This window comes from Zosterops lateralis (assembly GCF_965231275.1).
Source record: "Zosterops lateralis genome assembly, chromosome: 3".
In the NCBI taxonomy this organism is placed as follows: Eukaryota; Metazoa; Chordata; class Aves; order Passeriformes; family Zosteropidae; genus Zosterops; species Zosterops lateralis.
This window is the reverse complement of record NC_139764.1, coordinates 104,026,365-104,041,955: the sequence shown is the minus strand read 5'-3', so window position 1 is coordinate 104,041,955 and position 15,591 is coordinate 104,026,365. Positions and strand designations below refer to the sequence as shown.

At 35.5% G+C, this 15,591-nt stretch overlaps 1 protein-coding gene across 1 annotated transcript in view; it reads left to right on the top strand.

Moving 5' to 3' along the window:
- The window catches only part of WDR35 (WD repeat domain 35), a 41,842-nt gene that overhangs the window by 3,759 nt on the left and 22,492 nt on the right, over window positions 1-15,591 (top strand). The window contains exons 5-11 of the mRNA XM_083856297.1: window positions 55-183; window positions 394-527; window positions 2,110-2,275; window positions 2,371-2,513; window positions 4,546-4,671; window positions 7,171-7,356; window positions 9,981-10,041. Coding sequence (XP_083712423.1) covers window positions 55-183; window positions 394-527; window positions 2,110-2,275; window positions 2,371-2,513; window positions 4,546-4,671; window positions 7,171-7,356; window positions 9,981-10,041 — 945 coding nt within the window. The remainder of the gene's footprint in view (window positions 1-54; window positions 184-393; window positions 528-2,109; window positions 2,276-2,370; window positions 2,514-4,545; window positions 4,672-7,170; window positions 7,357-9,980; window positions 10,042-15,591) is intronic.

Genomic DNA, 15,591 nt, shown 5'->3' with positions numbered 1-15,591 from the left:
AGTCCTCTAGAGGTTTATCAAATTGTAACTCAGTTTTTCTTTCACTTCTAATAGGTTCTTGGTATGAAGAGATGATTAACAACAGAAATAAATCAGTGGTTCAAAGTATGAGCTGGAATGCTGATGGACAGAAGATTTGTATTGTATATGAAGATGGAGCTGTGATTGTTGGATCAGTGGATGGTAAGATTTTTAAGCCCTGCTAATTGTTGTGCCATTACACAAATTTGTTTGTAGTATTACATACACAGTGGCTCTCTAGCTAAATGCAATTAATAGTTATTTATTAATTGTTGCTCTGACTTTAGCTGTTTTAGTTTTTACACTGGTAACTTGCATCCTGTTTTTAATTTTGTGGTATGTTTATTAAGTGCAGTCAACGTTTCGTTTCAGGCAATCGCATTTGGGGAAAAGACTTGAAGGGCACCCACCTGTGCCACGTGGCCTGGTCCTCTGATAGCAAAATTTTACTCTTTGGAATGGCAAATGGAGAGATTCACATTTATGACAGTCAGGGAAATTTTATTGTAAGTTCATTGTGGTATAATCAAGTGTTATAATATCAGGATATAATAATAATTATATATAAAGACTGTAATTGACTTCAACAGGCGTAAAAGCTCACTCCCTCTTAATTTATTTCATGTTTGTTTAATTGGTGGACTTCAATATTGAGAACTGGACAGCCTTCTGCACAGAGCTTTTATTCAAGAAAAAATTATTATATAAATTTTTATAATAAAATTTTATTAATTTTATTATAATTATTTCTTTTTTGGTAGCTAAATGATTATCACATCTACTAATGCCGTTCAACCTTGCAATAGTTACTGAAAATGTAAAAGTAGGTATGTAGTGGTGAAATTAAGTGAAACCCTTTAGGACATCTGAAAATATTTACTTCCAAAGATGTTTGTGATGATAAGTCAGATTTAATTTTTTTAGCTGTTGTTTTTTCCCTCCTTTCATTATTTGGAGGAACTAATGCTGGCTTAAAGGATATTGACTTCTTACAGCTTCTGCTTCTTAAAGTATTAGCATGCTTTTAGAAAAAGCAATAGTTTATTTTCCTATTGCTCCTATTATTCTTTAGAGAAAACCTGGTAGTGAGTGGAGAAATAGAAATAGCTATAGTATATTGTTGAATTCCTGCAACCTAGAATTATTTATTTATTTTTATAAAATATTGGAATCTGACTATAACAAAATGCTAAGTAAAGCACTGACTAAAACCAGTGTATTTGGGACCATGTTCTTAACTTTTAAATGCTTAATATGGTGAATTTTCTTCTTCTTTCCACTACCTTCCTAAGAAAGTATCTGCTACCTTTCCCATTTTCCTTTCTTTTTCCTCCCACTGTATCTATCTTTCTTCCCACTGTGTGAGTCATGGTATTTCCAACTGCTACAGATTACTGAAATTCTTTAAGTATTTTGCTGTCATTTCCCCCACCATATCAATGATATGTATGGTTGTTCTCTCTCTCCCTCTTCCCTTCTCTCCCTTAACTTACCTGGAATTCCTCTTTGAATTGATCCAGGAATACTCTTATCTTTCAGACAAACCCTTACTTGTGTTACCAGATATTCTGGGCTAGTTATTGCAAAAGTTATCTTAATTGGTGTTCTAATTTGGACATTAGTTTTTTCCAATTATTTTTATATGTTATTCAGCAAACTTTAGTCAAGAAAAAGCTAACAAAAGTTTTTGTTGTTTATTTTTTAAATATCGTGCCCAGGAATGATTTGAAATAAAAACAATTTTTTTTGCAACATTCCAGGGGATTTCTTGTGTCTGTGCACATGTGTGAGTGGTAGCCTTTTTGTGTTGTTGGTTTTCTTTGTTTTTAAGTGACTTTTCAAAGAATGAAAATACCAACATTAGGGCACATCTCTGTAGTTAGAAAATATATGTTTTTGTATGTCTAATCTGGCTTTGATTATATAAGGAAGTTTTTCAAACCCATAAAATTCTGAGAACTTGAAAATTTTTTCCCAGGACATGAAAACAATTTTGCTTAGACATCTTGTCTTTTGTAAGTGTCAATAGAGACAGAAATTATTCTTTAAATAACTTGTATATGATTTTAATTAACCATTCTCGTGCAGGTGAAAATGAAGCTGAGTTGTTTGGTGAACGTGACTGGAGCCTTCAGCATTGCTGGGATACACTGGTACCACGGTACCCAAGGCTACATTGAGCCCAACTGCCCTTGCCTTGCTGTCTGTTACGACAATGGGAGATGCCAGATAATGAGAGATGAGAATGACTACAGTAGGTGCAAAATGTGGGGTGCAGGTTATTGAGCTTCTCTTGACCAAAAATATCGACTTGTGTTGATGTTGTTAATGTTTTTCCTTAAAAACTAGATCCCGTTTTGATTGATGCTGCTATCAATGTGGTGTGTATTCAGTGGAACCCCAATGGAAGCGTCCTGGCTGTGGCAGGCTTCCTCAAAGCTTCTCAAGATAAAGATATCAATGTTGTGCAGTTCTACACCCCCTTTGGTGAGGTAAAGATATTTGATATATTGTGTAAATGTTTGGGGGTTTATTCTGTCTGAATTTTATTATGTTTTGCTACAAGGTCATTACTGGTGGAATTTGGAGGCTGAAATGTTGTGTTTAGTGCTCTGAGGTATCCATCTGGGATATCCACATGGATCTGGAAACAGGACCACATACTCTTGTAGAACAGTGGCATAGTGACCAGCATGAAAATCCACGTGCCACTCAGAACACTAATGGTAGGATAAGTGTGGTGTCTAACTTTGAACACCAGATCCCTGAGGTGAGACTATAGAGAATAAGCAGTCTGGAGCTTAGGCAGCAGTCAAGATGTCAACATCTGTGGTTCAAATCCGGAGATACTTATCTTTCTACACTGGCTGTGTAAGAGACCTGGACATTTCTAGATTAGAAACTGAAAATACAGCAGGGAATGAGTACTGGTATTAAATACTTGGTATTTGCTCTCTTTTGTAGAATCAGTAAAACTGGCAAAAGGAATCCTATATCAGTAAAAACAATGGCTCAGAAACCTCAGAAAAGCTGAATTTTTTCTAAACTTCTTCATTTGGCTGTTGGGGCTGTTGTTTTGTAAACGTTTTTTATCCATCCTGTCTTTTTATAGTAGATTAAATGTTTGATAGTTGAGAGACAACTAGTCAATATATTTTTGTTGTGCTATTTTTGCCTTGCCAGGTAATATCCCTTTCCCTCTTCAATATACCTGAAAATGCGTAAGTTGGTGTTGTGTATCAGAGTGTGATGAGGTTTGTCCCTTGTACAGAGGAAGTACTGGCCAGCTCTGGGCTGTGCTGTGAAAGAGATTAATTAAGATCCATCATCATTTGTAGGGGCTGCCTAAGTTGAAAGCATTTAACCAACCAAAGGTACTGGCAATAGTGTTGCATCTCTCGTTGCTGATATCCTTTGGAGTAACTGAAACTGGTGTTCCAGATTTTACATATAGTGTTTAAAAGTAAATTCTTCATGTTTTAGGATTGTTTTGTACTAGTTCTGATCCCCAGATGTGACCTAACTTTTTGGAAGATGGTATTTTCCATGAATAGTGTGTGAGCAGTATTTTGACTTGGTATTTGCATCAGCTCAAAAGCACGAAATAGGTACTGAGCTGTGTAAATTCATTGGTAGCAGTTTCCTTAGGCACAAAGTGTTGCCATCAATAGGAAGGTTAGATCTGACCATAAGTATCAATATGCTACTCAGTAAAATGTATTTTTTAAAGCCTAAGATTATTAAAAAAATGTACAGTAAGTAATTTTGTTATAGACATCTATATTATTTGCAACTAAAAAGGTGCCTACAAACAAGTGCTCTGTGGGACTAAGGTTATAGCTTTTGAAAACATTTTTTTTTCTCAGTTGTTTCCTTCATTCAATTTAAAATCTGTCAGAAGAATAAAGATATTTAAAAAAAAATGGAAAGTGTACCAGCTGCCTTTCTTAGATTCTTCTGGAAAGGGGATAGAGACAAGAAAAACGTCCATTGCCTCACTGAAAATTGTGTACCTCTGCAGCTAGTTAAATGTATGCTCTTGACATAAAGTAGGGGTATGTTTTTACTTGTTTAAGCTATCAGCTGTAGTTAAGGGTGTTATACATGAACTGACTAATACACTTCTAGTGTCAGGGAAACTTCTGAGGCATGTCAGGATCAGTACTACTGCTGGGTTTTGTGACTGAAATTATAAAGGTGATTCAAGTTGTCAGCCAAAGGGAATAATGTTTATACTGTCATTCTCCCTCTACTGTTTATTCCTTTAAGCTTCAGCTATTACTGAGTTCTGTTGTTTCTTTCTCTCTGGAGAAATAAAAACAAACGAAGAAACAGCAAACCAAACACATTATGGTGTACACCTTAAATATTTCTCTTTCTTTGCATATGTATTGCAGTTTGAGAATTGTTATGGGATACTGTAAAGACTATCTGTAGGGTTTTTTTTCATTAACTGTCAAAGCTGTATTTTAGAGTGCCTTTCCTGTGATAAATTTGAATCTTTCTTTCCTTGTTCTAACCAAGCATTTGCGTACACTGAAAGTTCCTGGCAAACAGATCTCCTCCTTGTCCTGGGAGGGAGGTGGACTGAAAATTGCACTGGCTGTTGATCATTACATATATTTTGCAAACATTCGTCCACATTACAAGGTATGTAGTAATGTGAAACTTAATTGTTTTGATGTTTCCTGTTACTTATTCTCTTTCTGATCAGGTTGAAAAAGCAGGTTGCTCTCATATACCTACAATGTGTGTGTATTCATATATATATATATGAAATTAGTGCCAACTATGGTTGCAGCATGATCAGCACTACTGACCTGGAGTTTTAGTGTGAGTTTAGGGATGTGAGAGTCTGTGTTGGTGATGCAGTGACTTAGCCATTGCCTTTACAATGCATTTGGAGTTTCATTTGCACAATAGGAAACAGACCTGGGCATGAATCTAAATTTGGTAGGAATTGAGGATGTCATTAGGTAAGGCACCTGTGTTTTCACTGCTGTTTAACTAGGTTGGGCTGAGTTGTACAATGGGAATTGTTTGAGTCTTACTTTACTGTCATTTTTTTTAGTGGTGAATTATTCATTTGAGCCAGGGAAGTTGAATAGGCACCTGAACAATAGGAATGAATGCAACCTGACAGATGTATCCTGCTTACATTTCAGTTCCTAATATACTTCTTACAAATGTGTATTCATCTAATTCTAAATAATGTTTTATCTTGTCTACCACCTGAGTTTTTAATTTTTTTTTTAGGAGTTAGAACTATTTTACTGAAATTAACAGTTTAACAAATAATAGCAATTACTATCCAGTATAGAATATTGTATACCTTTTTTTCACAGAACAGGGTATGTTCTTTAATTATGAGTGTGTAACCTCTGTAATTAAAGAGAGAGAGAGAGTACAGTGTGAGGAACCTCCTCCTGCAGCTATATTGAAATGTATTCTTCCACTTCATTGTGAAAAACCATTGGTCGGGGAGTTGTAAACACAAATCTGCTAGGAAGCAATTTCAAATAGTTTGTCATAAATCTTCTGGAAAAGACTTTGGAAATCTGATCCGGAAATTAGTCTTGCAAGGAGATGCTACCTAATGTTTATTCTGGCAAATGTGCATCAGCTGGAACACAGGCCTGTTGCTTTTTCTTAAACTCATCAGTTTCTAGGAGACCAGGTGTATTTCAAGATCTGGCACAGTTTGCAAATTAATAATACTTTGAAACTAGTTTCAGAAACTGCATGTGTAAGATCATTTTTTTCCATTTTGCATAGTTGAAAAGGAAAGAGATATGTTCAACTTAATTTATTTCTGCAGCAAATAAACTCTTAATATGTAGGTAGTGTTCTCTATTGCAATGTTAAATATTTTTAGGGTGAGTAATACATGTTTTCTTTCAACGAAGAACACTTCTGCTGTGTTTTGATAATACAAGTAACTTTCTTCTAGGAACTATGTATTCTAAAAGGTGACAGTCACTAAATGGGAGTGATTCAAAGCTGTAATTACCTTAGACTGGATTGGAATTAATGACCTGGAGATGAAGAGTTAATATCACATTACCAATCTACTGAATAATCTATTTTCCTCTATTTTTCAATAAATCATAATAAGAGAAAGAGGGTTTTAAATTAACATGACAGTAAAAAATATGAATTGAGTTGATATTTTTTTAAACTACTCATAGTTTGGATGGAGTTGTAATACTAATTTAGAATCTACAGGTCTGTTCTAGAAGTTCTTCTGTTGTTGCTGTAGTTTATCATCTTGGTTTCATTTCCTGAGGAGTGTGGGAACCTCTCTTGCCAACAGTAATTACCTTTCTCTTTTCTCTCTTTAGTAGATGCTGATGCAGAGAATTCTGTTAGTTTTTCTACAATTGCATCATCATCTTTAAGCGTTTTGCTTTATATCTCGTTTATTTGACAGCTTCACCTCCTTTCTGAGATATTTTCTGATTCTGCTATATCAGAAAGGATTTTCATTATTAAATTCTGTACTTTAAATCAGTTAAGTGCAATAAAATGCATCTTCATATGTATATTCCTTTTCTTTTGCCTTTTTGCCCTTTCTTCTACTTGTTACAGGAATTATTACATTCTTCTGGGAGGCAGGGGTTTTCTCATGGTACTAATATGGAAGGGTGGTGTGAGTTATTACAGTGCTTCTATAGAATTGCTTATTTTTGTCTGCTTCTGGAATTGCACTGTTTAAGGTATTTATTATATTTCCTTTGGGAAATGAACTTTGGGTTTCTAAATCAGTTGTCACAAAACAAGCATTTTCATGGCGAAACCCATCAGCACAGTGGGTATTTCTGAATACCTGCTGAGCTATGTAAATATACCTATATACTTACTGAACAAAGAAGAAACAAGGCAAAGTGAGATCTTGTCATATTTCAAGGTTGATCCTTCAGTTCTGAAGTTACACTGTGATATAAAATCTTCTTTTGCCAGTTTAATATTGTGCCAATGTTATTACATGAGCTGTGTTCTCATAATAAATCAGTTTGTCACTCGACAGGTAAGAAATACCGAATACTAGTTGTGTAAATGAAATAAACTCTTTCTTGCATGGCCGGAACAATTCATTATTGAGTTCTTGTGATTTCTGATGGGTTTTATCCACGTTGTGTTCCTTGGCAGTGGGGTTACTGCTCCAATACCGTTGTTTACGCCTATACCCGAGCGGATCGCCCCGAGTGCTGTGTGGTCTTCTGGGACACAAAAAACAATGAGAAATATGTGAAGTATGTCAGGAGCCTTATTTCCATAACAACTTATGGGGACTTCTGTGTTTTGGCAACTAAAGCAGATGAAAATCAGCCTCAGGTAAAATCTGTCTTAATTTTCACTTGAAATGCTCTGTTCCACATGTCAGTTCTTTAGAGCTGGAATAAGATGAAATGTAAAAGTCTGAATCTGCCTTAGAGTTGTGTCAGTTATCATTTGAGAGAATGGCATGAATGAGCTCAGTGTTTAAAAACAGAATCCCAACAAACAATGAAGTAGCTGATTAACTCATCTACAGATCAACTCCTTGTAGCCATTAGTAACCTAATAAAAACTGCAGCCTTCCAGATTAATGTTTCTTTAGAAATATTTGGAACAGTTCTCCAGAGACAAGGTAAAAGCATCAGAATGCTAATGAATATTTCATCAATCAGAGATGGAAAAAAAGTGGTGATTTTTTAGGTGATATAAATTACATTTTACTGCAAGCTGCTTTATTTATTCATTCATTTTCTATGTAGTCACAATTTATAAATGTATCCTTTGGTTAATGAATGTTCAGTTAGTGTGATACTGTTATATGATTTTTGTTTTGTAATCACTTCAGAAATATTTTCTGTATCACTTATATATTGCTTACAAAGGAGGAGCATGAGACAGAGTCATTTGGTGGCATGGTAAAAAACCCCAAACATGCTTTAGTGCTGCTTTGCTTCATTGTGCTGTAAATGGTATACTGTCTTATGGACTGAAAACACGGGATACGTGGCCATAAACATTTGGTGAAGTTGAATGCAATAAAATATTTTTTTTCTGAATTGTAATTTTAAAGGAGGAATCAAACAGTAGAGACTTAGTGTAACTCTATTGAGCATAAATAAGAGATTTAATTTTAGCACCTGAAAATTACAGATAGTAAGGACCTTTCATTTGTTTTGAAATGGGTCCAGTGTATTTATTAACACTCTGAGTTGCCAGGTTTTAGGAAATGAGGTACATAGGCTTATGGGTAGCAGTTCATTAGTGTTGTCTGAAAAACTGATTTGGTTTACAAGAGATTTTGGTCATTAGAATTGTGATTTCAAAGTGGCAGAATTTACAGCAATAGTTAATGGGAAAAAAAGACTTAATTTCAGCAGGACCTGCTTATACAGATACTGCAAGTAAATGTGCCAGTAAGTTAAGAAGGACTTGATGTTGATATCCAAAACAGGGCTGGATAAATCAGACAATGGAAACTCCCTGCCCTGGCACCACCCTGTGTGGGTCATACAGCCTGTCTTGGATTCTGTTACTCCATTACTCCTTAACAGGCTCTGATCTGCTGACTTGGAGTCTCAGAAATGACTAGAAAGGGCACAAAAGAGAAATTTATTGTAGGCTGAATGTGGGGATAATTTACCAGAGAAGAATTAATGTAAACATGATGGAAATACAAAACAGAGAGCTAAAAACACCATGTGTGTGTTCCTACAAAGGCAGAAGCACAACATATTTTTTTTTGAAAACAGAAATTGAGAATGCTGGCAGAAAGTTTAACTCATGAACAAAGAAATAAAAATGCTATTTTGTACTTATTGGTGGCCAAACCAGAAAAAATAAATGAAACGAAATCATGTTCAGCTCTTTTTCTTTGAAAGAATGAAGTTCATATGGTAGATGAAAAGTAAATTGAGCTGCTCTCATATGATGAATAAGATGTCAGTCTATCAGTTTAAAAGGGTAGCTGTACAGTTACTGTAGTCTGTTACCACAATTACATGGATTGTTCAGGAGGTGAAAGAAACATGAAAAAATAATTATCTTTCATTTCTTGAAGAGTCAGGGTAATGGCTCTTGGGTAACTCACATTTTGGTAGCCCTCTGTATTTTATTTATTTTATTTTAAGGACTTGAGACTTAAAGTTGCTCCTTAATTTCCACACTTCTCATTCAAGGCATTTCCCTATGCAATGATCACTAAGGTATTTAATCCTTGATTTAGATCTGGAGAAATAAATACATAAACTACAACATGGAAACATTGGTGTCTAGTGAATTGCTACGTATTTGCATCTTCCTGAATTTATCAGCCCAATTGCTGAGGTAACTGTGCTATTAAAGCCTTCCTGAGTGAGATTACAAGAAGGACAAATCTTAAAAAAACCCTCATCACTTCTGTGGTACCTCTGTGATACTGCAGGGCAGAGGGAGAGCCTTACTGACAATTCTCCTCACACTGTTACCCTCTTGGAGGTTCAGAGAGACAGAGATCTGCAAAGGATAGAACAAAGATCCTAACTGCTGGGAGTTTATTAGATTATCTTTTGCATGAGCAGCTGATGGGAGTCAAGTCCCTGACTTGGGGGTTATCATGGCTGTAAATGCTCGCAGTGCAGTGTGTACCTCACACAGCAGCAGGGGGATGCTGCCTGTCTTGCCCTTGTGTTTTCTGTGGACATGCTGGTGGTACCTCCTGCTTGGTGGATTTTGTCTGATAGATTTGCTGCCATGCGTAAAACAGCTGGTTACTTGCCTGTTTTGTGCTTGTTCTTAATTTATAGTGCTGATTGGCAAATAGCTCATTACTCTCATGCTTCTGCTGCTTTATCTGCAGTCATGGTCTCTGTGTTTTCTGTTGCTGATGAGCATTAGATTGTGTGGTGTACCTTCACAGAAAACCATGTACAGCTTACTGATCTACGAGTGTGGTAGTAATGACACTTACTTTTGTTTCCATACAGTACGTGCTGGTTCTCTGCAATTCTATTGGCACACCCATGGACCCAAAATATATTGACATTGGTAAGCAACTTGCAATAGTCTTATTCTGTAATTTGTGTTGGAGTTGACCTGTTTGTTAATAAAGATAATGGTTTATCAACATTCCTTATCAAATTTAAACTGATTTTAAACTTAAACTGATTCTTCCAGTTAATGCAAACTGTGGATAATAGAATTTTTTAAAATTCCAACTTTTCTTTGTTTCTTTTTTTTTTAATGGATGTCTTTTGGCAATTCAGGTTTTCCTTCACAACAGTGGTAATTCAACTTCTTTTTAAGAATATGTACTTTAAAAAGGGTCCAGTTGTATCAGAGGAAGTGAAATAATTTGATTTGGACTTTTGTTTAAAAATAACTTGCTGCTTCTTCCCAAGTAATTTAAGCATCAATTTCTTGTGTTTCAGTGTTGATAATGTCTTCTTCACAATTGTTTTATCTAAGAAGTTTCAGATTATAAATTAAAATTAAATTTAAAAAAATCAGTGGATTATAACACAAGTATGAAAACACTCCCAAATCCTAACTAGTGCTGAATTCCAGGCTTTCCCTACTGCTTGTTTGCTGCAGGTGGTACAGAACATTGCGAAGTAATTGCAAGCCACTGTTTTCTGTAATTTTTGCTTGAGAATAAAGATCATTGATTATTTTCCCTTTAAAAAGATGAGGGAATTGTAGACAAACTGAAAACTTAATCAGTTTTTTGGCTAATGAATCCCCTTTTATTTGTTCTGGTTTTTGCTTTATTTTTGGTTTGTTACCCAAATAGATCTGAATTTGGGTTCAGAGTAGACACTGTGGACCCTGTTTGCAGTTTTCTTTTTGAACCTTGATTCTTTGATTAACTCTCCTGTTTTGTTGAAAGGCTAAATAACTTATTTAAATTTATAAAAATATTTATTTGCTTTTGAATGAGATGGAAGACTCTATTATGACAAGAAACCTCATGAAGTTTTTTTGATGTAAATTGCCTTATAGAGCCATTGTTTTATCCTCTCTGCAAAGAGAAACTTTTGTGGCTAAATTAGTCTCAGTAGAGAAGTTAGTTTTAAGCCATAGTGCTAATACTTGGTGTTAATATTGAACAACAAACAGCCATTCTCTCTTATAAAATTGATGGGTAAAATGTTAGCAAAATTTTGGTAAGATAGAAGTGATGAGGAAAGTAAGGTGAGGAACTATTGAACAAGGAAGTAACAACAATTCACAGAAGAATATAGGTGAGAAAAACATCAACCAAAGACTAGAAATAATTGAGATCATAAATTACTATTTTCTTCAACCAGTGCTTCTAAACTGTTTTATTCTTTATTATATATTAACTAAGTTGTAAGTATAATTTTTTAATGTTCAGTTTTTCAGTGATAGCAGGAGAAAATCTGCTGTGAGTCATACATGTATTTTGAAATTCATGTCCTATATTGTAGATCATAATTAAAATGAAGAGTATGCTCTGATGAATGAGTTTGACTACTTTGTCCTGTGGAAAGTTTATGAAATATTGTGGTAGTTTTAGTCTTGTGATTTCTGTTTCTGTCCCTTTGATGTCCTCTTGCCACCTTTTGCAATAGGAAGGCCGTATCGGAATCTTAAGGAATAACATGTCCAGGAGGTTCAATTCCAAAAATGTTACCAAGACTGGAAGAAAAAAACATCAACAAAACAACCAAACAATGCCCCCTTGCCAAAAAAAACAACCTAAACCAAAAAACCTAACCCCAAAACAGAATCCCATGAAGTTAGATGATGTGATGGGTGATAGTGGTGTGAGTTGGGTGCCTGTTCTGTCCCTGTCCCATCTCTGCTTCCTGATCAGATGTCTACACTGTATGTGCCCACTGGTTTCCTGGACTTACTTGGCAGGTGGGATTAGGGTGGTGGGAGGAGGGTTCAGGGACTTAGAGGGAGTAGTTCTTCTCATTTCTGCAGCTGACATCTAAAATTAGTTGAGTGAATCATTCATGAAGGGGGTCTTTTTGCTCTCCACTGGGTATGAAGAAGCCCAGGGCAGCCAGCTCATCTCTGTCAGAGATGTCTAAAATTAGGTGAGATGAATCCCACTCACTGTTAAAATTAGCTTTACATGTACACCTCTAACTCTGCATTTAAACTCTGTGCTTTACATTTTTCTAGTGTTCTGTTCATGTGAACTTTCTGAATCTATCTGTGAGAGTTTTATTTACATTATAAACAAAGGCTTCTTTATGATTCTGCCAGTATGACCCATCTCCTACAGCTGTCTGTACACAAGAAAAGAATCAGTAACTGGGAACACTTAAAAAGAAAGGCTATTCAATTGAAAAATGCTGTTGTAATTCCAACTGTACATGAATTGTGCTGAAGAGATCAAACAATTTTTTTCCTTTAGCATAACAAAACTTTCTGCAGTCTGCTGTTGTTCCTTCCAGTACTGGAGGACCAGTTTAGTGCATAGATTTGCAATGCTTTTTCCTAGAGCGAGTTCACTTGTGAAAATGCTGGGCATTATGGCTTTCAGCCTCCGAGATGGACAAATACCTGAGGTTAGGAATATTTACATTATTGAGTCCTGAAAAATTTCTGTACTCTCAGTAGTTAAAACATTACAAGCAAGTCTTTCATTGCTATATGGTAAACACAGCCAAAGATTCAACCTTTTTTTTTTTTTTTTAAAAAAATATACATATCCTGTAAGACTCCTTTAAAGTTTGCTCTCCAAACTTACAGAAGGGATTGATGGTAGAAGTAAAAAGTAAATGCCTATAAGTGCCACTCTTTTTGGAACACATTGTGCTGGTTTCATCATAATTAGTTTCCTCTTTTTGTAACATTTGAAATGGAACTTTATAGAACAACTAGAAATATTTACAACATAAGGTCAATTGGTGTGAGAGGTTGACAGCTGTACATAGTCAAGGTCCTATTGTACAGTATATCATGCTGTTTATCACAGTTGGAGCTTCTTGGCAGTAGGAACTGTAATTGTTCCAGTTTGACAACATGCTGAACTTAAGCAGCTGTCTGGCCTTGCAGAAGTCAATAGAGAGAGAAGACCTTGTAAAACCTTAAGGGCAGAAGACCTTTCTGAAAGTTCTTCTAAGATTTCAGTTGATACGTGATTCCAACAAAATCATTCTCTTTTTTTGGTTTATAAATGAGGAAAATCAGCATTGAATCAATTACCTGGGAGAGTCATTATTAATAGTTTAAGAAATAAGCAGTTAAAAAGTAAAATTAACTTACCTTTTACTCAGGGTAATTGGATGGATGTTACTGACTTATGAAAAATGCTATTATCTGTTTGTAAAATTCTTTTTTTTCTCTCTTCTTTCTACTAATACAAATTTTCAGGTAATTTTCTTTTAGTAAACTAATAAATTGTTGCATAAAGTTCTGTCCATAAAAAGTTAGGTAATTTTTGTTTTGAACTCTTGTTCTCATTTCAGACTTTGAAAGTGCCATCTTTCAGAGTAGCTTAAATACACTTAGATTGTTACTTTATTTGATTTTCATAAATGCTGGTGAAAAATGATTTCTTATGTTGTAGAATGTCTTCAACAGACCACTTGGTATCTGTGTGCTCCTGCCTTTTCTTGAGTGTGTGCTCTTCACTACCATGAGTCCAAATGATATTTTTTGGCTGCCTGCAATTACTTACTGCAAATTGGACAGGCACTATCTGGTTTCTAGCAGACTGCCCCTTGTTGGAACAAGAATCATCCAGAGCTCTACTGAACATAAAGGTTTACTCCTCCTTGAGACTTAGGTGCCTTGCAGGCCTCTTGGGCAAAGCCTCTTGGACTTGGTTCTGGTAGGAGGTGAATAGTGGCGAAGAAAGACTGCTCATGTAGGGATGCTAAGTAGCTGACAGAGCATTTAAATAATGCATTTGAGAATGTGTGTTAAGACACAATTTGTCTGAATTGTCAATTTATAATATTTTGTAATACTGTTTCAATGAAGTGCTATTATCTCCTAATGACAAAGTAATTGTGACATTATGCAATGTTTGATACACCCTCAGGAGATGTAAATCTTATGTTGTTGGGCTCTAAGCCAGTAGCTCAAGTAAGGCTCAAAAAAAGAAGTGCTTATTTCCTTTATTCTGTTGAAGTTTTAATTATGTCATTAGGTTTCTAATACTTGTCTGTGTTAATGATGGCAATAAAGGATTAATCAGTCATTATCTGATGATGGGCCATCACTTCAGCTTCTTTAGGCATTGATGGGTGGTTACACTTTCAGCTGTTCCTCATACTGCTTTTTATTTTGTCTAAAGGCATTTTGCTTCCCCTGCTTCCTGTGCCTTGTGTTTGAGGTCCTTCACAATAGCTTGTGTTTGCTAGCCCATAAATTACTCTTTTCTTCATTGTCTAACATTACTGCATTCCATCCTACTCTGGTACAAAAATTAACCAACACAGTGTCTTCTGTGCTTGTTTTACAGGCTCACAGGCTTTCTGTCAAAGTCCTTTGATGAATAACTAAATATAAACTACAGAAGGTTAAATATCTTGTTATATAATATCTTTTTTAATGGAAACACAACAGATGGTATCTGCTAAGAAAAGGTCACTCAGGCTGGATTATATCATCTTCTTACATGTGCTTAGGAGCACTGACATAGTGAAGTGTTGAGTTATCTTTCAAGTGTGTGTTAGCACCCAGTGAAATTAATACAACAGCCTGACCAGCATACAGGTGGATTAAAGGCTGAGCTGGAGTCCTGCCCAGGTGTCTTGCTTCCCTCCTGGATGCCTTATGAGGGATGATTGAACTACATGTGAAAAACACTTGAATTGCAGTTACTTAGTTGATCCTTTTAATGTAAATTGTAATGGATTTTGAATATTTATGTTCTGTAAACTGTAGTTGTTCATGAGTTGTCCCATATGTCCCAACATGTTCAGTTGTCCCTGCTGTTGCCTGACATTTTCTTCCATTTGTGAGCCAACATTTGTAGAGATATTTGAATCAAGCTCTAAAATTAGGTAGATTTATTGATTAGACTAAGTTCATTCCAGTTTCACAGGAGCAGCCTGTAACAGACTTGTATGAAAACAACAGTTTAGTATTGTGTCTGTCAGATTGCTTCCTTTCCATCAGATTTAGGTGGAATTACTTGTCTTTCTTGTTTGTGTATCCTATCTCATAGACTAGAAAGCATCTCAGCCTTTTCATGTGGTGAAATAATGTAGTCATGCATTAAGTTTGATTTCTGTCTATATTTTTACAAGATTAGGCACTGAAGCAGGTGTTTTTTAACAGCTTTGAAGTGAGATGGAGTGTGTGTGGATGAAGTGCAGACATTGTAGAAGGTTATTAGAGATTCTTGGGTATACAGGAAAGAAAGTTTCTTTCCTTCAGGGAGGAGGCTTTATGAAGGAATAGTGAAGAGAAATGAGGTGAGAAGAGAAAGGAGGGTCAGAAAGAATTTAAAGGGCAGTTGTTTCACATGTTGGAATTGTTTTGATGGGGATGGTTTGTTTAGTTCTTTTCAGTATTTGGTCAGCACCTGAAAAGGAAAGCACCTGTTTAAATGTTTCCCCCACATATTTTCAATGTCTGAAAATTAAGTATTAAGACATTAATACT